We start from the raw sequence: 25350 nt of genomic DNA, 5'->3' as shown, positions 1-25350 counted from the left end.
TAAATATAAATTCTAAAAAAGGCAAAGAAAATTGAACAAGAATTAAAATTAATTGCTAAGTGGAACCTTTTCTCAAATTAGAATATATAAATTTATCGCATATATGAAACGTAGAAAGTATAATTCAAGACTCGTATATTAAAATAATGTAATTTCATTTTATCATTAATTAAGTAGATTCTTTTTGCGTGGGTAAGATTATAGAGGTTTTCAAACAGTGTAAAAAACCACAGGAAATGGAATTATCGAGTCGAGAGAAGCATCGAACTGAAAAATTACTCTGTAAAAGATTCACTGAGCTCAATGAGAACGCATGAAAAAAAAAAGAAAAAAAAAAAAAGAAAAAAGAAACACCACGGGTCGATGGTGTGAAAGACGCTTAATCGTGAATTTCACTTCTTATCTACATAAATTATGCTTATTTTATAAAAATTTTACAATATTGCAATTCAGGACGTATTCCTTCTCTCTTACAATATGTTTCACAATCTTCCTACTGATTATTATTTATTCTCTCTCGCTCTCTCGATATATATATATATCAACAATTCTCCATATTAAAATTATATTCATATATTGATTTTAATGTGAATAAATGTTAATACCTATTAATAATTTTATTTTCATAATTTTTAATTTAAAAAAAAATTCACAAATCTTAAAAAAATTGCATTAAATTAAAATTTCGACAAAAAAATATTAATTCTCAATATTTTTTTTGTTCATTAATTTTTTTATGAATTTTTCTAAAATTTAGAATTTTTTCCTACAAAAATTTCGATTGGTAAAATTTTTCTTAAATTGAAAAATAGTTTATTTGGTAAATTTTTTGTTTTAGTAAAATAATAATTTAAAAATTAATTAATTACTATACCTAAGAATATAATAATAAAATAGTAATTATTAATAATAATAATACCAAATATTGAAGTAAAAATCTTCAATTTTTTTTTTCGAAATTTAGTAAAATTAGATTTCGACTTGGGATTATGTATAAAAAAGGAAATATGAAATTAAAGTTAATTAGAAATCCTATCGACAACTTTTCCATCGACTCTCCCAACTTGTAGGAAAGCAAAATAACCACTAGAAATGTTGAGTGACTCAGAGCGGACGTTTAATCGATGAATAGAATGCAACATACCATATAATATATATATATATGAGAATGTAAAGAAATTCTACGAGGCAAATTTCATTGTTTATCTAATTCTTGGAAGAAAATCATCAATTCTTCTTCGACTTTGAATTTTTATTTTACGAAAATAATGCATTGAAAAAAAATTTCTTATATGTAGAAACTATTAATGAAAATAATTATTCAATTCTAGGAATATTCTACTCTTGTTAAAATAAGTAAATATGTAATTTACAGTTGATAGTAAATTATAATTATTATATTAAAATTAATGATTATTTTTCCTATTCGTTTATTTTTAGTTTTTGTTTATTTCTCGAAAATTTCACATTGTCCTCGGAAAAATAAAAGGTTTCAAAATTATTATTATTATTATAAACACAATTTTTCACAAGAGAGAGAGAGAGAAATATTCTTGATATTTCTTTCTGATAGTCACGTGCAATTCAGCAATAATGACATGTGGCTTAAAAGGCAACCATATAAAAAGCATAATAGCGTTTGTTATTTAAAATAGCGCAAGTGCACGTTCAATCACATTACAATACATATACAGACACACTTTAACGAAAATGTACATTGCAAAGCACGTTTACACCTGACAAAGTAAAATTCTTATTCTCATCAATATCGGAAATTTCCATTTTAAACTCTCACTGATATTTTTTTTTTAATATAGAAAAAGAATCTCAAAATTAATTATAAAACTCTAAAATTTGAGCACCTTAAGAATTACATATAACTATGTCCATAAAAAATTTTAAAGGGGATGAGTCACAGTATGAACTTTAAAAAAAAGGTTTCCATCATTTTGTAATTTCTCAAAAAAAAAATTAATTATAAATCATAATTAAAACATTGATAAAAATTCAATTATACTAAAAATTTGTTTTTCTTTTTTAAATAAAAATTTATATTCCTAATTTATTTTTATCGCATTTACTACTGCTAATTATTAAAAATTATTTTCAAAAAAAAATTATAAAACAAAAAATTCACATTAACATTCTTTTCAAATAACAATTTTTTATACACTAGTGTGTATATGAAAATTACAATAGGTAATTTGAAAATTAAAAGAAAAATTTATTTTACTCACATTTAATTCGGCAAAAAGTGAATGATAAACTTTGGCATTGTTTGTTTCAATGTTTGAACATGGATTTGGCAATGAAATTTCATTTTCATTAAATAAAATAGTATTTAAATCGTCAAATGTTGAATCATGTGATAAGTCTAGAGAATAATTGACACACTCAAAATTATTAAAATATTTCTCCATTATTTTTTTTTCAGAGAGGCCAAATGGAAAAATTGCACTCACAAACACCATCGACCTGTCCGACACAAAACCGAACCGAACTATTCTCAACGAGAGTCAAAATCTGTTTAATCCTTACGACAAAAACCCTCTCAAGAGTAACTTGAAATGGCACCAATAAATATATATATATATATATATGTGTATATTGCTGAAGAGTAGGGAAAACTTAAGGAAATAAGCAATTATTTAAAATGTGAGGGCAATATTTTCATTTGTCCTCAAAACTTGAGAAGGGATAAAATTTTATTTTTCCTCAAATTTTGACTTTCTCCTATTTTTATTAGCTGTTTTGTGATTTTATTTTTCGCCCAAAAAAAAATTTTCACGATTACGAGGAGAACAAAACTAATTTTTATATTTTTTTATAAATAAAAAAAAATAATAATTTTTAATTATTTCTTTTCGTATAACACAATTTTTTTGTCATTTTATATTTTTTTTGGTCTTTGATTTTTTCGAATCATTAAATTTTTTCGTCTCGTTTCTTTTTTCAAATCACTTTTTTTTTCATCTTTACTCTAAATAATTATCGCTTATTTTTAATCAAAATTTTATTTTTTCTAAATTATTAAATTTTTAATACTTTCAATCGTTTAACTTTGCATTTTTATATTAAATAAATTTTAAGTTTTTCAAATTTTAATAATTTCCACCAAGCTGAAGTACGCAACGTTTATATAAACGATTTTTAAAGAAATAATTTTTTAAAATGAAAAATTCTATAATTTTTTGCCTAAAAAATATTTCTTGTAGTTTTCATTAATCAACAAATTATACAAAAAATATTTTTTAGGCAAAAAATTATAGAATTTTTCATTTTAAAAAATTATTTCTTTAAAAATTGTTTATATAAACGTTGCGTACTTCAGCTTCGTTAATTTCCTGTAATTTAGAAAGAGTAACTAATAGAATTAAACTTATTTTAAAAAAAATTAAAATAAATATAATTTTTTAAAATTCTTTTCAAATATTTTAACTTATATTATTTTTTTTATTATAAATTTTGTTAATTATATTTTTCATTATTTCCAAAATTCAGTCTTATTTATTAAAATAAAATTGAAAATAAATTTAAAAAATTAGATTAGAAAAAATAAAAACGAAAAAATTAAAGTTTAAAAAAATAATGAGGGAAAACAAAAAAAAAAAAGAGGAAAAAATAAATGATCAGATTAGATAAAATAGTCAATTAAAAAAAATAAAAAATCCTAAAACGAAGATTAGAAAAATTTATACTGTCATAATAGTAATTTACTAAAAGTGTTGACAATACCTCTTTATTTATACGAGGAGGGCAAATTTTTCAAAGGTATAATAAAAACCCCCTATAGGATTAGATCGGTAAAATATTACAACCGCTTGCGAATAAAACTATTGATTTTGCTAATAGCTTTTTGAGATTTTAATTTCAAGAGAGTTTAAAGGATAAGGAGCTGTTTCATGCAGGACTTCCATCTTTTAAGGGATGGAAAATTCCTTTGTCGAAGCAACAACAGATCGTATTTATTCACATTGGCCCAACCTCGACCATACAAAAGCTCATTGTCAGATCATCTTTCAAGACAGTGAACACGCCTCTACTTGTCTCTCTGAAAATTTATGTGAAAAGCCGATTATTATAATAGAAACTTTGTCAAGTTTTGCGAAAATTTTCAAAATTCCATTTTGATTGTTTCATTGATAAATTTTCAAAGTTCAAATTACGTGTCATAATTTTTGTGAAAAATATTGTCGTCATATATATATTTATGCTTACAAAGTTTTTACAATCCCAATTTATTAATGAAAAGTTTTCCTTTTTCATTTTCGAAATAATGGGTCACAAAATAAAGTCAACATTTTCATATATAAAAAAAAAAAAAAATTTAGAAAATTGGACTTTTTCCAATTTAAGAGGAAAAAAAGAAAAATTGTTATATAAATTCAAGAAAGTTGGGAAAAATTTTGTTTCCTGATTTTGATATGAAATTCACCGATTGTAAATTTAAGTTTCATGAAATACTTTCTTGAAGCATGCAATGTGGAACACATATCAGTAAAAACGGTTCTATAAATCAAACCGTCTAATGGTTCAGAGTTCCTATTTTTAATCTAGCATGTGTATAGGATAAACGATAGTACCAAGTTATTTAAAAAAAAAAGATACTCTCGATTGTCAACATGCACATCCAGAAAAATAAAATCCTTCGAAATGAAAAATTATAAATTCAGGTTATATAGAATATTATAACGATTCAATAATTATTTATTGTAATGTATGTAGCAATTAAAAAATTATTTATAAGGTAATTTAAATTATTAAATAAAAAATTGAGTATTATTAATATTTTGGCAGTTTTAATTCAATAATTTGTATTTCTAAAATTTAAATTAAATTTTATTTCTCTATTTTGTAGTAAGAAAAAAAATTGTTAATAGATAATTTAAAAAAACAACTTAAATTGTATGTAAACAATTATTGATAAATGAATTTCACTTATGAAAATTGTCGCTACTTTAGTGAAAATCTGTTAAAGAGCCTGATGACGACAAAAAGGCTTTTCTCGACGACTATTAAGATGTTAAGAAATTAATGAATTTAAAATCCTGCACTCTTCGCTTTTATATATATACATATATATGTATAAAGGAGAAGCGAATAGAATATCAAGGGGGTAAAAAGTGACCCCGTTTTCCAAGAACGGAAATCGAGGTCGAGCAAAACGACAGAATTGACTTGAGAGGACTTTTCTCACAAGGAAGGCTCGCGTTTGAAAGAAGAAGAAGAAGCTTCAACGATGCGCAAAAAAGCAGAACGAACGTTTTCCCACCAACTTTTTAATACAGGGTTAGCATTTATTAAAAAAAACTGCAACAATTGACTCTTCAATTTTTTTTTATCATTTTCCTTAAAAATTCCCGAAAAAAAATGATTTTTCCTATTTTTTTTTTTTTTTTGCATTGTTTTGTGTATTTTCCTTATTATTTTTTTTGCAGAGTATATAAAATTTTTTATATATATAAAATTTTTTTTTTTAATGTTTCTTTCAGTGGTAATATATCAAAGACAAGGTTAAAGATCCTAATTGATGGAAAATTTAATATTCATTATAAGCGAGGAAAATCATGTTTGTGACGTAATTGCAGATTCGTACAAAACAAGAGTACTCCATCTGACAAACTAATCACGTCAGTTACAAAGTTGCTCAATTATACATTAATCACACACATTTTCAGTTTAACTGATTAATAAAGCGACTTAGGCTAGTGGAAAAATTTAATTTACTATAATTGTAAAAAGTACAATAATTTAAAAAAAAAAATTCATTATAATGTAAAAAATACAAAAGAAAATTTTTTTTAAAAAATGAAATTTTTTTTAAAATATTGAAATTTTTGTGTGATGAAATAAAACAATTGCTTATGTAATTTAATTTTTTTTATATATATTTATATGGAGTGCAAATGAATTGTGTAATAAATTAAGTAAGAGTGATTCAGAGAGGATGTGTATTGATTATATTCTCATCAACGTTGAGGACAATTTTGTGCCGATGACAGTTTCAAACGTAAAACCGAGTCAGGTGTTTCGGTCTCGTTGTTAATAATACACGGGAGAGGGACTATTCAAATCAGTTCAATCGGAAACTTTATCTCCTGGCTAAACTGATTTTCAAAAGCAATTATTTTCAGAAATCGATTTATTTTCATGTTATTCTCTCTTCCTCTCTCTCTCTCTCTCTTTCTCTCTTCATAATTTTCGTCAAAGAAAAAAAAATGAACTAATTTAAATTGTTACACAAGAAATTGTATAATTAATCTATTATTTAATCGAAGACATAAGTATATTAATTCCATTCTGACGTCGATGAAAGAAATATTATTATATAAGAAAATAAATTTAAAAAATATAAATTTGACATATTTTAAATAATTATTAAGTAACCTAGCAAAATTAAACGCGCGCCAAATTAAGTATTTAATTATTTGTTATAAAGAAATTAAAGATTAATATTATCAATAATAATTTAATTTATTAGAATATTATTACATATTAAATGATAATAATGAAAATTATATGTTTACAGGCCTCGGATTATACGACTTTTTCCGACTTTTTTTCAAAAATACGACTTTTATCGACTTATTTTAATAAAATGCGACATTTTTTTTACATTTAAAAAAAATGTAAATAAAATACATTTTTTTAGTATAAAATCTAGATCTTCTTCAGATCTTCTTCAATTCAATTATTTAACAAATTTTGAACTAAAATGATTCTATATTAAATTAATTATTTTTAATAATTTTAATGAAATACATTACAAATTCAATTATATCAAAATTATTTTTCAATTAAAATTTTTATGAAATTTAACAATTGTTTATAATTTAAAAAAAAATATAATAAAATTGAATTATTTTTAAAAAATTTCAATTCAAAATTAACTAAAATTCAATTATTACCCGAAATTTTAATTCAAAATCAATTAAAAATCCAATAATTATCCAAAATTTTCAATTTAAAATTTAATTATTTACCAAGTTTTCAATTTAAAATGAAATAAAATTCAATTATTTTATGAAATTTCTATTAAAAATTAATTATCCAAATTTTCAATCAAAAATGAACTTAAATTAAATTATTATCCAAAATTTCAATTAAAATTCAATTATTTCCCAAAATTTTCAATTCAAAATGAACTGAAATTCAATTATTTTCCAAATTTAAAATCAAATAAAATTTCATTATTCTCAAAAATTTGAATTCAAAATTAATTGAATTTTTAATAATTTGAATTTAAAAGCATCTAAAATTTAATTATTTCTAAAATTTTCCATCGAAAATTATTTTTTTTGAAATTTAATAATTTCAATTATAACTCTAAGGAAATTCAATTATTTTTAACTATTTTAATAATATTCTTTGAAAATTCAACTATCTAAAACCATTTTTCAATTAAAAATGATTTTCAAATTATTGTATTTTGTCCCCTTTTTTCTAATAAATTTTTAGTGAAATCATCTAAAATTTTAATTACAAAACACGTAAAGTTTCAATTAATTTCAAAAATCTCAATTTTAAATCTTTGAAAATTCAATTAAATTTAAAAAATGTTTTCCAAAAATTGTTTGATAAATTATTTTTATTTCTGTAAAATTTAATAATTGTTTGAAAATTAACAATATCTTTTGAAATTTAATAATTTCTAAAAATTTCAACTTTAACCCTTCGAAAAGGATTATTATTAAAAAAAAAAAATTTTTTATTTAAAAATCTGTAAAATATTTTTATTAAAATAAAAAACAAATCCACTTTTTTTTGGAATATAAATCGACTAAAACGACTTTTTTGTGTCTTTAAGTTGATTCGAGGCCTATGTTTTTATAATTAATATTTAATAGTTATTCGTTGGCCCCACCTTAAAAATTAATTTTTAAAAATAAATTTTTTTCAAATTACTATCTTGTACGAAATTTGCTGGCGTATCTTTTTTCTCATCATAAATTTTTTGTACAATTTTTGAATCAATATACAACTTTAAAAAAAATTTGTTTACGTTGTGTATTTCAGCTTCGTGAATTGAATTTTCGAATTTGGAATTTTAAAGAAACTTATTCCGAAATTTGGAAACACAATTATACAACTTTGGCAAAAATGAGAAAAAGAATTGTGAAAATTTAACACGTCATAAGATTACTATTCAAAAAAACACGTGAAATCAGAAAAGGCCAACTTCAAGTTAGGACAGAAGGACAGACCAAGCATTTTATTGTTATATAATTATGAGCCAAAAGTTTTGAACGTTCAAATGAACAAAATTTTTTTTCCAACTTCTTTAAGTACGAATTTTATTACAAAATATTGTTTTAAATATCTAAAAAAAAAATTATTAATTTAATAATTGTTTAATTCACTGTTTTATTTTACATTGACATAATAATTTTTCACAATTTATAGATTGAAAAAAATATTTCGTTCATTTGAACGTTCAGAACATTTGGCTTATAGTAAATTAAATTATATTTGTTTAAAATACAGAAATTATTGTGAAATAACCGATTATTTGAAGCAAATTTTTTTTCATTGCAAAAAAAAAAAAAAATTGAATATTACTTTAAATGGCAAAAGTGGATCTGATATAGATTCACGGAAAAAAATTAATCTTCACGTTCAAAAGAGGCAGGTGGAAACTGAAACCTTTTTTTTAATGGCTGACTTTGCAGAAAAAAAAGAAGATTTTCGTTTTTACTTTCATCAACTACAACGAGAGTGCATCAGCAGGTAGACCTTTTACGTCGGGGAATTTCGAGCACTGAGAGCTGAGCTGATATCTGGGATGCTGTGGAATATGAAGAAAACCAGCAGGTCAAAACATGAGTGGAAAAATAGAAGAAGAATCTGAATAGGAAGAGAAAGAGAGATGGGGAGAAGAGAATAGCGTTAAGAGGGTTTCATGGATAAAGAAGAGAGAGAGAGATGCTCCAAGAACTTACACAAGTGGTGCTCAACCTGACATTTTTATTCTCATCTTTCATAAAACTTAAAAAGGGAAAACGGTCCAAAATCTATCATCAACATTTCATGGAATTAATCTCAAGGGGAATTGAAAAAGCAATTTTCACTTTAAAACATTTCGAGTTGGAAAAAGGAGAAGAAAAAAAGAGATATTACATTTGCTTAAATAAATACCCTATTAAAAAAAAAACCCAATAAACAAATTAAAAATAATTTTAAACATTTTTGTGTGAAAAATATTTTTTTTCAATTGTTAAACGTTTATAAATGTACTTTTTGTTGAAGAAAATAAATAGAATATTGAAAAAAAAGTACAACATTTTGATAAATGAATTGTCATTATTTGTAAAAAAAAAAAAAAATTCAAGTCTCTTTTGGAAATGTGTACATAGAAATACCTTCTGCGAACAATGTTCATGAAAGTAATAAATCAAGGTTACCCTTATATATTTTTCCTTGTCCGGGGACACAAATCGATCATTTACGTGTATCATTGCAATAAATATATATTTTGTAACTGACTGGAGAAACGGTTGAGTCATTTTACGTCAATATAACGTCGTGCAAATATATACAAAAGTTAATTACAACATAGTCAATTTTTCTCTGAATAAATAAATAAATAAATAAAAAAAAAATACGAGTTCTCAATGAAGGTCACGTATCATTTCAATCATTTAAAAAAAAAGAAAATATTAACTCGATAAAACAATTCGTTTTTTTTTTGTTGCTACAAAAATTAATTTAAAAAAAAAAAATTAATATTTCCATTATTTATCATAAATAATGGTAAATATTTAAATACTAATTTTATTTCTAAATATATTAACATAAAAGTTGATTTCACTTGAAAATTATTTAAAAATTAAATTGTAAAAAAATTTTAATCTTCAAATTAATAATGAATTTTACAATTTTTCCAAATTAAAAATCAAATTCGATGAAAATTCAATTTAAATTTAATGAAAATAAATAAATTGTTAGTGAAAATTTAAAATAGAATTTCGAGCAAACAAAATTGGAAACACCCAGAAAACTATTGACACGGAAATTTAAGATTAAAAAGCAATAATTATAATTCGTGGCTAATTCAACATAAAAAAAAAAAAAAAAAAAAATTATGTAAATCGTGAGACATCAAAATTGTCATATAAATTTTCCCTTCTAAAAGTGCATTTTTGAAATGTTCTACATCTGCAATGAAGTGTCGAGTTACTGCTTCTGCCTAGCCGGAAAATAACACGAGGGGCGTTGAGCTTTAAAATGTTCCGAAATTATATTCCCACGTTTATAAAATGTCATCCAAATGAAAGAATTTCTAGAATTGAAATTTGAAAATTTTTTTCTCAAAATAAAGAAAAATTTGCAAAAAAAAATTTTCTTATTTGTTGCTATACAATTAAATTCTTTTTTTTGCAATATTTTTTTCATATTTATAAAATTCCTTGACTTTTTCAGAATTTCCAGGATAGCGTTTATGGAGAATTTAAAGAAAAGGAAAAAAAAAAAAATAACGAAGAAATATAAATGTAAACTCCTATTGTTTCATTCGAGAGTACGATTGCAATAGAACGATTGAAATTCCTAATAAAGTTCAATTTTCTTCTCTACATATATACATATGTATGTATATATATATACAATAAGAGACGGTTATTGTCCTGCTCATGTTTTATATGCTCTCATGACTCGTGCGCGCGAATGAGAAACAAGTAAAGTTCAACATTAAAACAATATTCCCTCGGAAACGATTGGGAACTCGACTTTGAATTTTTCCACGACTTGAATTAAAGTGTACAGGCCAATGCAAAAAGTAATGAGAATTTTCAGTTAGATTCTTGGTAATATTCCATGAGAGTGAAAGCTAAAAGTGACTCGCAAGAAAGGTAATATAGTTTTATTTAAGCGTATATATATATATATATAGTTGTAAAACGTCACTATAAACTGTCATTCGATTTGATTGAGTAAACATTTTTGATCTTGCGAAAATAATTATAAAAAAAAAAAAATTTTTAAAAAACATACATTCGTGACATTGATAGCCATTTCATAAGCGCTTCTCCAATATAGTTCCCTATTATTTTCTTTGAAAATTCAATACAATCGGTCTTTGTATAAATGATCACCAATCAATTCAATTTTTATGCCTCACGTCACAAAATTAATTTGCAAAAAAAAACATGGAAAGTTTTTGTAAAACTAAAATTGAAGAAAACTTAAAAAAAAAAAGAAAAATTAAAACTAAAAAGGAAAAATTTTCAATTCTTCCTTTTGGAATATCAACTTTAGAATTTTTTTTAAAGAAATAATTTTTTACAATGAAAAATTCTATAATTTTTTGCCTAAAAAATATTTCTTGTATTTTTCATTAATCAACAAATTATAAAAAAAATATTTTTTAGGCAAAAAATTATAGAATTTTTCATTTTAAAAAATTATTTCTTTAAAAATCGTTTATATAAACGTTGCGTACTTCAGCTTCGTTAGAATTAAAAAAGAAAGAAAAAAATAAAGTGATTTTTTTTCCGAAGAAAGAATCGAAAATTTTTTAAATAATTATAATATTTTTGAGACTTTAGATTTTATCAAATTAACATTTCAGTGAAAATTTAAATTATCATTATTTATTTTCATTGTATTCTTTATATATATATGAAACTCATTCCATTTTCATTATAAATTCATTATAAATCTCATTACATTTTCCATACATTTCCGAGTGTTCTCTTTAAATGTGCATTAGTGAAAACTCTCAGCTATTAATTCAAATTAGTAAAAAGGCATTATATTTGTTATACACTAAATAAAATTAATGAATAAATTTCACAAAACAACAAATACAATACAATGCATTTTGAAAGTCTTTGAAAATAAAAAGAAATATTTAGAATTCTTTCTAAAAAAAAAAATTTTAATTAATATTTTTATCACGAAAAAATTTTTCTAAAAACTAAGTTAAAATATTAATTCCGTAATTGAATGTTGTATATCACATTATATACGGTTAATAAAAATATTTTTATTAATTAAATTTCAATAAATAATTAATTTTGCTATTTAACTAGAAAAATAAATTTTTAATTATTAGTAAGAAAAATTATTTTTAATTGATTACGATTAATGTAAATAATAATGTGTATGAATTAGTAGTAAATTAATTTTTCTATAATGGGTCAAATAATTTCTAATTTTTCGTGCGTTGAGTGGAAAAATAATTCTTGTATTTAGTTTACACGGTTTGTAACTTTCCTCTCGAATATTATCAGAAATGTTAGATATATATATATATATATATAAAGTACAACTTGTTGAAAGGAGTGATTCACATCTATGATACTCTCACTGGCATTACAGACTCTTTTTACACCTACGTACAAAAAGATATCTTTTGCCAAAAGCTTTAAATATATTTTCACAATGCGCTTTTTTTTCATCGAAAATTTTTTTTTAATTTTCTTATTCACGATTACTTTAATTATTCGCCTATAAAATGTAAATTAGACCCAATAACGAATCCAGATTCTAAATAATAAAATTTATAAAAAATTATATTTAAAAAAAATATTAGAGATTTTAATTTATAAAAATAAAAACAATTAAAAAATTTATATTGAAACTGAATATAAAATGCAACATAAATACATAAGTAAAGAAAACTGGATTTCGAAAAAAATATTTTTAACATGTAATATTTTGCAAAATAAAAAAAAAAAAAAATTCGATTACAATAGAGTGTAGGATCTTTCTCAATTTGTTTGTGAGTTGTATTGCGTCAGTCAGTGGGTCGTTTTAGCCACGTGTGTCTTTTCTGAATAACGTATATCACAATAATTATCATATATTTATTATTTGCTTTTATAAAAAAAAAAAATTAGTAATTTTCACCTTCAATATAGATATTTTTATCAGCAGTATAAATATTGTGAAATAAAAAATTATATATAAAAATATCAAATCTTTTTTTAAATTAATAAAAAAAGATATCTAAAAACTTGAAAGAAAAATTATATTTCCACCTGTAGTGTAAATTTTTTTTCATTCAATATTTTTGAATTAAATTTTTTTTCCATTCAACATTTGAATTAAATTATAATATTATTTTTTTTTTTCTGCACATAAGTGAGCTATTTTAAGAAAAAAGAAAACGGCTTCTTGAGGGGGGTGGGGGCGGGACAAAAAAAAATATTTTTTTTTGAATTTCGAAAAATAAAAAAAAAAGTAACATATGTCACCTAAATGAAATCTTACCGCGGTTTGTAGGCCGGTCAAAGGTCCGGTCAGTTTCCGTCACTATATCTATCCTTTTTCAACTTTTATCCGTCCTTGTCTTTTAGACTGTGTGGGGCGAGCCTAAAACTGTTTCTCTGCTCTGATCTTGTCTTCTGAAAAAATCGAGTCCACAATATGTGCATCAATAACGGGAAAGACTTTACATTCGAGGAAAACAAAAAAAAAAAAATTTTTTTTTCTTCTAAGAGGAGCAACACTTTGGAAAAAACGAATATTATTTTCTATTTTTTTAAAATAAGCTTAATTTTTCAAAAAAAAAAAAATACATTTTACAAAACTATTTTTTTTACTAAAAAAATAGAATTAAATTTAACAAAAAATTAGCAAACGTTTATCAAAGTAAATTTATTTTTAAATAAAATTTAGGATGCGAAATATTAAGAAATTGTTTTTATTTTTTAAACAATTCTTTTTTTTTTACTTGCGCCTGAAAGACAGATAATTCTGATATTTCAGAAGCAAAAAAAGAAAGTAAACTACTATTTTTTTGTAAATTTAAAGTCAATGACTTTTTTTTTTGTCAAAATATAATTTTTTAAAATTCGCTTTTTCCCAAGCTTTCGCAATTTTCTAATTTGTCGTTCATGGCAGAAATGCAGAGAATAAAACTAACTACAGACTACAGCGCATGAGCACTCGTTCGAAGATCCTGTTTCGCTAGGCGACATCATTTTCCTTATCCAAGTTCTACTTTTACAAGCTTACTTTCAACAGTAGCTTAAGACTTTATATATACTTATAGAAAAATAAAGAAAAAAAAAAGGAGAGAGAAATACATAGAGATAGAAGACAGAGAAGTATATAGAAAACAGTAAAGCAATCAATTCTAAATTCGTGCATAATTTATTATCGTCTTTACAATCAACATGATTCATTATTATATATTTTCTGAGTAAAAAAGAAAAAAATATATTTTTTCTTTCTCGGTATCAAACTTACTTTTTCGATTAAGCGCGGACATTTTATTTACAAAATGGAATTTTTAAGAAAATACGTTTCTCTCGTCATGCTGACTATTAATAATAATAATATTATATCAAGTCTTACAATTTTTGAAATAATTTTTTATCTCTCTGTCTCTCTGTATATTTTAACACGCATGCTTTTTCATGGGTCATTTATTAATTGAAGGTCAAATTAAAATCGGCTGGGAAAAACTTTCGTCTTCATTTTTTCTTTTAACATTAAATATATTTTAAATATTAAATATTAAATAAATATTTCATATAATAATTAAAAAAAAAATTTATTTAAAATATTTCAAAAACTTTTCATTTAAGGAAAATAAAAATTACTAAATTATTGTTTTACTAATTAAAATGATTTCAATTCAATTATGAAAATAATTGAATAAAAATTGCTCTTACACTCAGAAAAAAATTCGTTTGAAGCAACAAAATTTTGGTTAAATTAACTAAATAAATGCATTGATATACAGTTAACCAAATATTTGGTTGCATAAACCAAACGTTTATTTAGAACAATCAAATTTTTTTTTGTTCAAAAAATTTATTAAAATAAACCAAAAAGTTATTTAGATCAAATAAATATTTATTTGAATTAAACAAATTTTGTTTGAACTAACCAAAAAATTGGGTAAATAAAAAAAAATGGTACATTTGGTTCAAACATATCTTTTTTTTGAGTGTATGACGCGCGATTAAATGCAATAACGTGCACTGAAAAAAAGGATTTGTTATTGACAACCAAACGTTTGGTTGGTATTTAAGCAACCAAAATTTTTTTGTTGAATCAACAAAATTTTGGTTGTCCCAATTAAAATTTAGTTAGGACAAAAAAATCCTTTTTTTCCAACTTTGGCTGAGTCAAACAAATTTTGATTGAGACAATTAAAATTTTGTTGATCCAACAAAAAAATGCTTAAATACCAACCAAACGTTTGGTAATACCAAATCCTTTTTTCAATGTGACTCACTTAATATTAACATTTTGCTGTTATATTTTAAATATGCCACATTTTTTTCCAAATGACAAAATTGTTGTTTAATTGTTTAAACAAATTACCATAAAGTTTACTTTTTTTTTGCGATCAAATTTTATATTTCCATCGCAATTATTAATTAATTTCAAATTTTTTCATATTAAAAAGAAAAATGTAAAAAAATTATTTTTAAAAATCGTTGATTTTAATTTTGGAATGTGATCCAACTATGTTATTAAAGATATATTAAATGTTTTTTTATTAATGAATAAAATGCATTTTAAGCAATATTCAGTTTATTTGAAATAGACAGAGTGATTTTCACCTTGTGGAAAGTTTTTTGGAAGGATAACAAATTTCGTTACTAAAATCATGCCAAAACTAAGTCCCACGATCTTGTCGCTTTTATTATTGAGTTAAGATTTGATTTCTTTGGTGGAAATAAGAACTTTTCTTACAAATAAACCTTTTGAATTTTGAGGAATAAAAATTTTTTATTGAGAAAAAAAGAAGCCGCACAGATCATAAGATTTGAAAAGTAAATTTTTATAAAGTTTGTCCCCAAAAAAAAATTTATGGTAAAAGTTCGTACAATGTTGACAACAATATTTATTTTATTTTTAAACAAAATTTTCATCTGAAAAAATATTTTTCCCTCTGTTATGATCAATTAAAAAAAAATCATTTTTCATTTTCCCTAACAAATAATCTTTTATCCCAAGCTAGAAATTTTTTTTTAAATTATTTGAATCCTCGCTATAAAAATTTTTATATTTATTTTTTATTGTTTCTTTTTGTAAAAATTCTCCGACATTTAAAAGTTTTTTGAGGAGCAATTTAACAAAATCTGATAAATCCTTTTTTGAAAACATATTATTTCTATGAATAAAATACTGAGAAAAAATTTGATTCAAATAATTGACTATTATCAAATAAATATTTACTGGAATCAAATAATTTTTATTTAATAATTATTTAAAATATTTGATAACTAAATAAAAAAAATTTTTTTGCATTATTCATAGAAAACGTTTAAAATTTTTTTTTTTTAAATTTGTTAAATTACTTATTTTATTGTCGCAGGTTTATAAATTTTAAAAGTTATTAATGATGAAAAAATGTCAAGTTTCTTGTAAAAAATGTGGGCTTATTAAAAAAAATAAGACAATACTAATGAAAATATTTAAAATATTTTAAAGACAAAAATCGAAGTTCATAATATATTCTAATCGAGTGAGTCAGATCCTTAAAGTTCAAAAGTTAAAAATATTAATATTGGTCTGTTCATATAAAATATACATTATATACACTATTAACAGAATTGACTTTTTCAATTGTACCGTTACAAATTATTCTCGGCAACTATACAAGATAATAATTATGCTCAAGGCATAAAAACAAGCCCAAGTATAATTTTCTATTATTGATGATCGTCCAAACAATCGAACTCGCATAATTCATTCAGTCTTTTTCTAAATTTCAATAAATTTGAGAAATCGAAAATAATTTTCAAAATTCAAAAATACCATCTTTTTCAAATTAAAACAAAAATTTTGATTTTTTTGAATATCTAAAAATTCAACATTTGAAAATTTCAATTTCAGACAAATATTAGAAAAATTTCGAATTTTTTTTTATTCGAACATTAAATATAGAAAAACTTTTAACTATTTTTAGGGGAAAGTCAGGCGCGAGTGACATATATATTTATAATTTCACTAGATTCATCCACTCTCTTTCACATGAAATTTTTGCACACACACACCATCAGGGTTATTCAGAAGAAAAGTTCATCAAAACTTTTTGCCCTGGGAAAAATATATATACATCCCTAAAATGATAAAGGGTAAGGAAGAAAAAAAAATGGGGGGGACTTGCGAAGTTACAATAAAAAAAATAAAATAAAATAAAACTAAGATGAACAAAAAAGAAAAGGGAAAAAATCGATATGGAAGGGAAGCTAGGGTTTTAGTTTCGAGAGAAACCTCTTTAGAGCGCGGTCGTGCCAAGTTACGCATTCAAAAGCCAAGCATACTTTTACATGGAGGTTAAGCCTTAGCTTGAACAGGTCGCAGCTGCCAGCGGGCTTTGCAAATTTATAAAAGCATTCTCGCTTCATACGTGACTGTACAGGCGAAAGTGCAGACGGGTATATAAGAGAGAAAGAGAGAGAGAGAGAGAGAGATGTGTATATATATGCGATGCGTTATAAGCACATACAGCGCATGAGACAGGAAGACAGAGAGATGAACCATAAAAAGACAAAGATGGATTTCTGAAACAGGAACTCAGAGAGTGGACAGTGGAAAAAGATTGAGAATCGTCCAAACTTTTCGACGTCCGGGGTTGGAAAAAAAATACAATTCACTTTGAAATACAAAAAAAAACAGAAGAAATCTTAACGACACAATAATAAACGATCGTTCAACGTTAATTATTTTCACAAATAAAACTGAGATTTAAAATAAAAGATGACAAATGCCAAAATTTTTCCTTTATTTTCAAAGTGAAATTTTTTTTTAGATTTAAAACAAGGTTTTAGATTTTACTACTTTTAAATAAGTAAAACAATAGAAAGTAGAAAATAATAGCAAAAAAAAAAAAATAATAAAATTAAAAGAAATAACAAAATAAACATAAATAGTTAAAAAATTGAGACAATATAATTTGTTTTTACGTTCAAAAGAAATTTTTTTAATTTCAACAAAATATTTAAATTAAATAAAAATATTTATTTATCTTATTAGAGCCAAATTATTATTTATTTGAACCAATTAAAATTTATTTGAAGCAACTAAAATTAGAAACAAATATTTATTACAACCAATTAAAATTTATTGAAAACAAATATTCTTTTGAACCAATTAAAATTTATTAGAAAACAAATATTTGAACCAATTAATACAAATTATTTGAAACAAATATTTATTTAGCTCTAAAATAAATGCATATTTATTTTGTGTGTAAAAATTCGAAAATTTCGAACAATTACAATTTTTATATGGGGAGAAAGCAAAATAAAAAGTAAAATATTGTTGATAGAAGCAATATTGGTAAAAGTAGAAGAGAAAATATATATAGATATTATCAATCTATTGTATCAAAGAAAAAAAAATATATACATTTTTCTAAGTAAACAAAATGCTAAATTTAACTGGTTTTTATCGATATATTGAGAGAGAGACAAACCTATGCTAACAATAATTTTAACTAAAGCTTTGACAATGATAAGTAGCTTTTAAATTATTATTGTCATCATCAATCATTGATAGTAGAGCTACGTTCCAATTAAGGAGCCAGCTTATGGAATAGGGATGTTATTTCTGACGAATGAGCTTTTCTAGATCCCTTTTAAATTCTCCTTCGCTCGTTACTTCAGAATTTTGTAATAATACTTTTTTTTTTGAAATTGATGAGAGAATTTTTGTTAAAACGGGAATATTACATATTATTTAACATCTGTTCTAATTTAACATTTTTCTGTAATTTTCGTTATTTTAATTTCAATTGTAAATTTTTTAAATTCTAATTCTAAAAATTACATTTTTCTACAATAGAAACAATATTTTCATTTTTCCAAATGAAATTTGAAAATACTAAAAATATAAATTAATGAAAGAATTCGTAAGTAAAAATTGAAATATTCAACTGTAATCAATATTCAAGTGAAAAAATTCCAACTTGACAAAATAAATATTGGAATTTCCATAAAATATTTCAATACAATTTCATTTATATTCGATTAAAAATTGTCCAATACCGAAGTAAAAGTTGAAAATATACTATATAGAATATATTCTAATAAAAATTGAAAATACAGAAATGTTAAAAATTTTAAATAAAAGTTAAAAATAGTCAAGTAAAAAATTCAAGTAATGATGGTATTCATAAAAAAATTGAAAATAGCAATATTGACGAAGCTAAAGTTCGCAACATTTATGATAAACAATTTTTAAAGAAATAATTTTTTAAAATAAAAAATTCTCAAATTTTTCTTGTAGTTTTTAGTAATCAACATATTATAAAAAAAAAATTATTTATTAAGCAAAAAAATTCTAAAATTTTTCAATTAAAAAATTATTTCTTTAAAAATTGTTTATCATATTATAAACGTTGCGTACTACAGTTTCGTCAGAATGTTTTAAAATTTATTGAAATTCATGGCACAAAAATATTTTCATGAATTTCTGGAAAAAAATTGTCAAAACAACCAATTTTTTTTTATAGGAAAATATATAATAGAAAAAAAATGTACAAGAGATCAATAGAAGATATAAAATACTTCTCAGAAATGTGTAACAGAATTACATATAGTTTAGAAACGGTATTTAAAATACGCACACGGAATTTAGTGCAGTCAACAATAAAATTTCAAAAAAAGAACTCGTAAGTAAAAAAAAATGAGAGTTAAAATTTAAAACCTATTTCATCGACAGGTGTTGGGTAACAAATGAGAAGGTAAAAATTAAATATATATACTTTTCTAAAGTTATGAAATAATAAACTATATGATACTCTAGTTTTTCAAGTTGAATATATATATATTTAATAATGTATTTATATAGAAGTTGACCGATGCTAGCTTTCACTTATATATCCTTTGAAAAAAATATAATGCTTTTGGTTACGATGAAAGTCAAAAATAACGGTTTTTAAATCTCTCGATTTTTAAACAACAGCTGTCAAGTAGAACGATAATCAAAACTTATTTTTAAAAGTTTAATTCTAGACTTTTGTATTTTTTTTTCCCCCATTATATTAACGAAAACTTTCGGAACCTATAATATTAATTATTTTCAACAAACTTTTACATATAACGATAAAATTTTTATTTTCAAAAAATCCTTTTCTTATAATAAATCAAAATGCGAGTATTTGAATCAGACAAATTTTTAACTGCCAAATGTTTTTCAGAGAAAAACCGGCTCTCTAGTATAAGCCAAGTTTTGTTTTTGCTGCAATGTTTGTGGCCCATATACAGGCCAGTGACATCAAAAGTTAAGTGAGTGTTGGTGCCAGCTTTTAAAATGATTCCTATGATTTAAAGATTGAGCTTGCAAAGAATATTTTTCTAAGATGATCTCTGTATTTTTAAAAAAAAGGACGTACCATTTGTTATTTATGAATTTTTATTTAAGTAACAGAAAAAAAAATATCCTACATTTTCCCGAAAAAAACATATGTCATCCTCTGTCAAAATGAAAAAAGCAAATTAATAAATACTAAAACAAAAATATAAAAAAAAATAAAAAATTTTTTTTAAACTTTAAAAAAAACCAGAAAATTCTATGAATAAATAAATATTTTAAATTAAATGTTTTTTAATTTAAAAAAGAATTATTAAAATTATTATTATTATTATTATTATTATTATTATTATTATTATTAATTATTATTAATTACATTATTAAAAAATTTGAATTATTTTATTTTTAACACTTTGAATTGTTAAAAATTTGAATGTAGATTAAAAATGTCTGATATAAGAATGATTAAGGTAACATAACCTAAGATATGATAATCATTTCCTTAATGTCAGGAATTATTTTATCAAAAAATTCAACTATTAATAATTCAAACAAAATATAAAATTATTCTCTCTTTGAAATACTGTCTAATTGTTATTCTATTTAAAAATACAAAACTATTAAAAATTTGTCTATTTTTTATTTCAAATTGTTTGTCCAATTCTTCTGAATGTTCTCAACATTTATGGCATTTATGTTATAAACGAAATTCATTTTGTTATTTATTTAAATTTTTATAAACCAATTTTTATATATTTATTTTTATTTCGATACTTTTAAACAATATTTTGGACAAACAAAAAAAAAGTAATCTTTAAGTACGTTCTTTTAATAATAATATTGCGCAAAAACACAAAGTAATACAATAAAATTTATAAAAGAACGCATGACCTTTACTCCGGAAATATAATTTAAATAAATGACATAATATCTATTTACAATATTAAAAATAATTATTTGAAACGAAATATTGTTAAGAGAATAGAAATAATTATAAAAACAATGAGAGATAATAAAACTAATAATAAAGCAAATTATTGCATAATTTATGTAATATACAAGTAATGACAAAAAAAAATAATAATTTAATAATAATTGTAAATGTCAATTTTTAATAATACAACTAATGGACATGAGCAGGAAAATTAAAGATTCTTCTAGATAGATTAAACACGATTGAATGAAAAGAGAAGGAGTGACATTTAAACTTTTAATTGAAGTCCTCGATTAACTATTGATTCACTTTTGACCAACAGTTGGATAGTCTAGAACCCTTTTCTTTTTTTTTTTTGGTCATAAAATATTAACGAAAGCAGACTTTTACGTTACAAAACTTATATTTTCTACGCACGAGACAATAACCGTATTTATAGAAAAAAAAATTAAATAAGCCTTATCACTTTCGTATACTTGATATAAAAAGGCCAACATTATTATATACTATACTTTGGCATTGAAGAGTGACTAGTGAGTGGTGTTGTCGACCATCAATATAATTTTACACCTTCGAATATATAATATAATTTTAAACAATTCCTCTCTTAATGCTTTGTTAAACCTTGAGGGATGAAATAAAATGAGAAAAGAAAAAGAAACATTTTTGAAGTGTCACTTTGTAATAAACCGGGCACAATATGCTTACAGTTCCATTCTATTTCAGGAGATAAGTATCATTAGTCAGCGGTCATGCAGCCCGGAAGATGCAAATTTCAATTACAATCTATTATAATGATCTCTAATTATTAACGTGCATTGATAAAAAATTATCTTTACTCCAAAAAAAAAGAGACAAATGTCAAAATTTTGTAATGATTTCTTTTTCTAATTACCTCTCGCTCCTCGGACAGGATCTCTTGGTTCTTCACGTTCGATTATGGTGTTGTGACACAATCATGATCTTGTTTCGGACTTTTGCAGCTTCCAGTCGAGCCGCGAATTCATCCGTTTTGCACGCCGTCTGGTTCTCAGTGACACCCAGCCATCTTGTGTGCCGCCTGGTTTTTCGACTGGTCGACCTGGTGCGCCGCGTCCGTCCACCTTTACTCTCACAGTTTTCGCCACTTTTCACGCACCTCACGACCTTGCATCCCGTTTAGACACATTTCACACTTGCATAATTTTTTTTTTTTCTTCTCTACACGCACACCTTTCTTTTCCTATTTCAATTTCCTTTTGGCTGACCTCACAGTTTACCAAAAAACGGGTAAACCACGAGTGATTATCCCCGATTTACCGAGACTTTACACATATTTCTTGTTTGGTTCCTCGTCGCGCCACCGCACGTCTGCTGATCGAGGAATCGCTCGGGCTCGACTAGTTGGTTCGGCTTTGCACTCGGATAACTTCGGAGACTCTTGATGGATGCGCCTGCGCACCCATTTAACAACCATTGACAGTGCCGTCATCTCAAAGGGGGATTACACTGTAACAGAAAAAAAAGAAACAAATTAAAAAAAAGGGTTTTGATTATGATTGGCAGCCCGTAGGGCTTTGGAATTTTGGTATAGAAGATGTTCTGCAAGGGACTTAATTTATATAAAGTTAGGACACAAATTTTCACTATTGGAAATCTTTGCAAGAATATTTTATTTTTATTATCCGGAAATATATTCTATTTCAGTGACCAAGTAAAAGAAAAAAAAAAAATGTTAACTCTATATTTAATTAACTTTTGTTCGAATTTTCTTTATCTGAAATCGTGAAATTAATGCAGTTCTTTTTTGGAAACTATCTTTTTCAAATTATTTTCAGAAATGAAAATATTATCTTTTCATTTTGTAGATAAATGAAAATCGTTTTTTTTTTTTTTTAATAAACTTTTAATGTAGTTATCGAAATAAAACAGTAATTTTTAAATAGGGGCGGATCCAGATAAGGCTTTTAGAAGGGGGCCTTTAAGAGGGGGGAAGAGTAGCCATGTTCCTTTCATCTGGATACGTCACTGTTTTTTTTTTCTTAATTTTTAAAAATTAAAAATACCTTTGAATTCTTTAGGAATTACTTTTTCCTCATTGATAATAATTTATTTTATTTAATTTGCATGTATAATTTAAATAAAAATTTTCAGAACGTAAATCATTTTTGTAAATAATATAAAAAATGTTACTATTATAATTAAATATTGAATAATTGAACAGTGAATAAAATTAATTATTAATTTAAATAAATAATTGTTAATTATATTTTTTTAGTTAAATATTAAATTTTTTTTTAATTTTTTAAAAATAAAGAAAATTATCATTTAAAACGTTGAAAGAAGTTATTTACGAAATTGTTTATCTAAATGTGGAAGCTGTGAGGAAAATATTATTTACGTCGTTTAACGAATTATGATTTTTTTTTTTTTTTTTTTCTTAAACATTGACAATGAAAAATATATTTATATTGACAGAGAATTAATAAACAAATTAACGAAAATAATTGAATTTTAACATAAATAGAATGTTAATTTATATTTTTCTCTAATTTTAACTGTATTAGAATTTCGTACATTATTGAATCTAATATCAAATGTAACATTGGCTTGTTAACGCCCCTTCGTTCCGCTATGAGACATAATGAAAATGTCTATTGAATTCCACCCACACCTGTAAATCTGAGTCTCTGGCTCACCTATAATTAGTTTCAACTAATTAGAATTAATCTGAATATGGAAATGATTTCTAAACATATATATTTTACCAAAAGGCATAAAACAAATTAACAATTTACTGAATTTTAATAAATTTTTTTATTTAAAATTATTTCCCAAAGAAAAATTTGTTTTTTCAACTAAATAAATATTTCTCTGTTTCAAATAAAATTTGATTGAAAACAAATTTATTTAAATCAAACAAAATTTTTTATTTCAAAAGAAATATAATTTTATTTAATTCAATTAAATTTTATTTAGCTAATTGCAAGTTATTTAATAATTTTTATTTATTAATTAAAATTTTTTTTTATAAGTTCTAAAAAAATAAGTTTTATATAATGAATTTAATTTGTACTTTATTTTTTTTATATTATGCAGAAAAATGAAGTTTTATATGTGCTAATAAAATTCAGGACACTGAGAGGGTTGCTTTTTATAAAATATATAAAAATAGCGAGCATCTGAAATTTTTCCACTAATGTGTGTGTGTGACTCCTCGACAAGTATCTCAAATAAAATTTGAAAATAGCACAAAACGTTCATAACAAAAACATTACATATTTTCTCGCAGGTATTATTTTAGATTTTCAATGTATTTCATTATACGAATATATATATATATATATATAATATTCATTATATTATAAAAAAAATGTATATTATATATTGAGCAAAAATTTAATTTCAAAATCATCATAATAATTATTGCCTGTTTTCAGTTCGTAATTAATATATAGTTGCACTCGCGATTAAAATCTTGACAACAATTAGTTTCAATTCGCTTGCAAAAAAAAAGAATAATAATTATTATTAGTATAGAAGTGAAACGAATCAATATTAAACTGTGAAAGGGAAGAGAAATCGTGCAATATAAAGTCTTTCGGTAACATTGCGTAATTTTATATACAATTAAGGAAATTAACCATTTCAGTTGAAAAATAATTAACAACATTATTTTTTAATGATTGTTATTTAAATATATAATTAAAATAATTTATACTCGTAATTTATATATACGTATAAATACGTTTATGTCAAATTGTAGTTTAATACTAAAAATATTTTTAATACGAGCTTCATATTATAATAAAATAATAGAAAAAATGAAGTAAAAATTACTTTTCTATTTTTTTTTTTTTTTTTTATAAAAAATTGAAAAATATATTTCCAAATTCCAAAGTGATTTCGAGTTTACATTATGTGAATTCTTTTTTCAATGATTGCGTAATGTATTGAAATAACGAATATCGCACGTGTTTATTTTGATGAAGAATGAATTGTTTTTTGGGTAATTGCGATGTTAATCTTTACGAGGATGAACAGCGCAATTGAAAAAAAAAACTTTATATTCTATTCTATATCAAAATTAATTTACTTGAAATTTTTTTTTTTTATTTTTCTTAATTTGAGAATAATTTTTTTTCCTAGTATACTATTTTAATGCAATTTATTCTTAACCTTGGTATAAAAAAAAAGATTATCAACAATATTTT

The 25350-nt window shown here is 23.4% G+C and overlaps 1 protein-coding gene across 11 annotated transcripts in view; it reads right to left on the bottom strand.

The window, feature by feature from the left end:
- Positions 1–22525, bottom strand: part of LOC127284512 (homeodomain-interacting protein kinase 2) — a 47516-nt gene extending 24991 nt beyond the window's left edge. For 4 of the 11 annotated variants that reach the window (XM_051309975.1, XM_051309976.1, XM_051309977.1 and 1 more), the window contains exon 1: positions 2238–2560. In XM_051309975.1, the coding sequence (XP_051165932.1) occupies positions 2238–2471 (234 nt within the window). In that variant the 5' untranslated portion in view covers positions 2472–2560. Of the gene's footprint in view, positions 1–2237; positions 2561–13212; positions 13347–22052 lie in introns of those variants that run through there. The other 7 variants (XM_051309972.1, XM_051309981.1, XM_051309974.1 and 4 more) reach the window with 4 other exon arrangements.
- Positions 22526–25350: the final 2825 nt, after the last annotated feature.

The sequence above is a fragment of the Leptopilina boulardi genome, unplaced genomic scaffold (genome assembly GCF_019393585.1).
Source record: "Leptopilina boulardi isolate dan_hultmark-lab unplaced genomic scaffold, ZJU_Lbou_2.1 LbouV2_325, whole genome shotgun sequence".
In the NCBI taxonomy this organism is placed as follows: domain Eukaryota; kingdom Metazoa; phylum Arthropoda; class Insecta; order Hymenoptera; family Figitidae; genus Leptopilina; species Leptopilina boulardi.
Note: the sequence above shows the minus strand (reverse complement) of the source record. Positions and strands in the feature narration are given on the sequence as shown.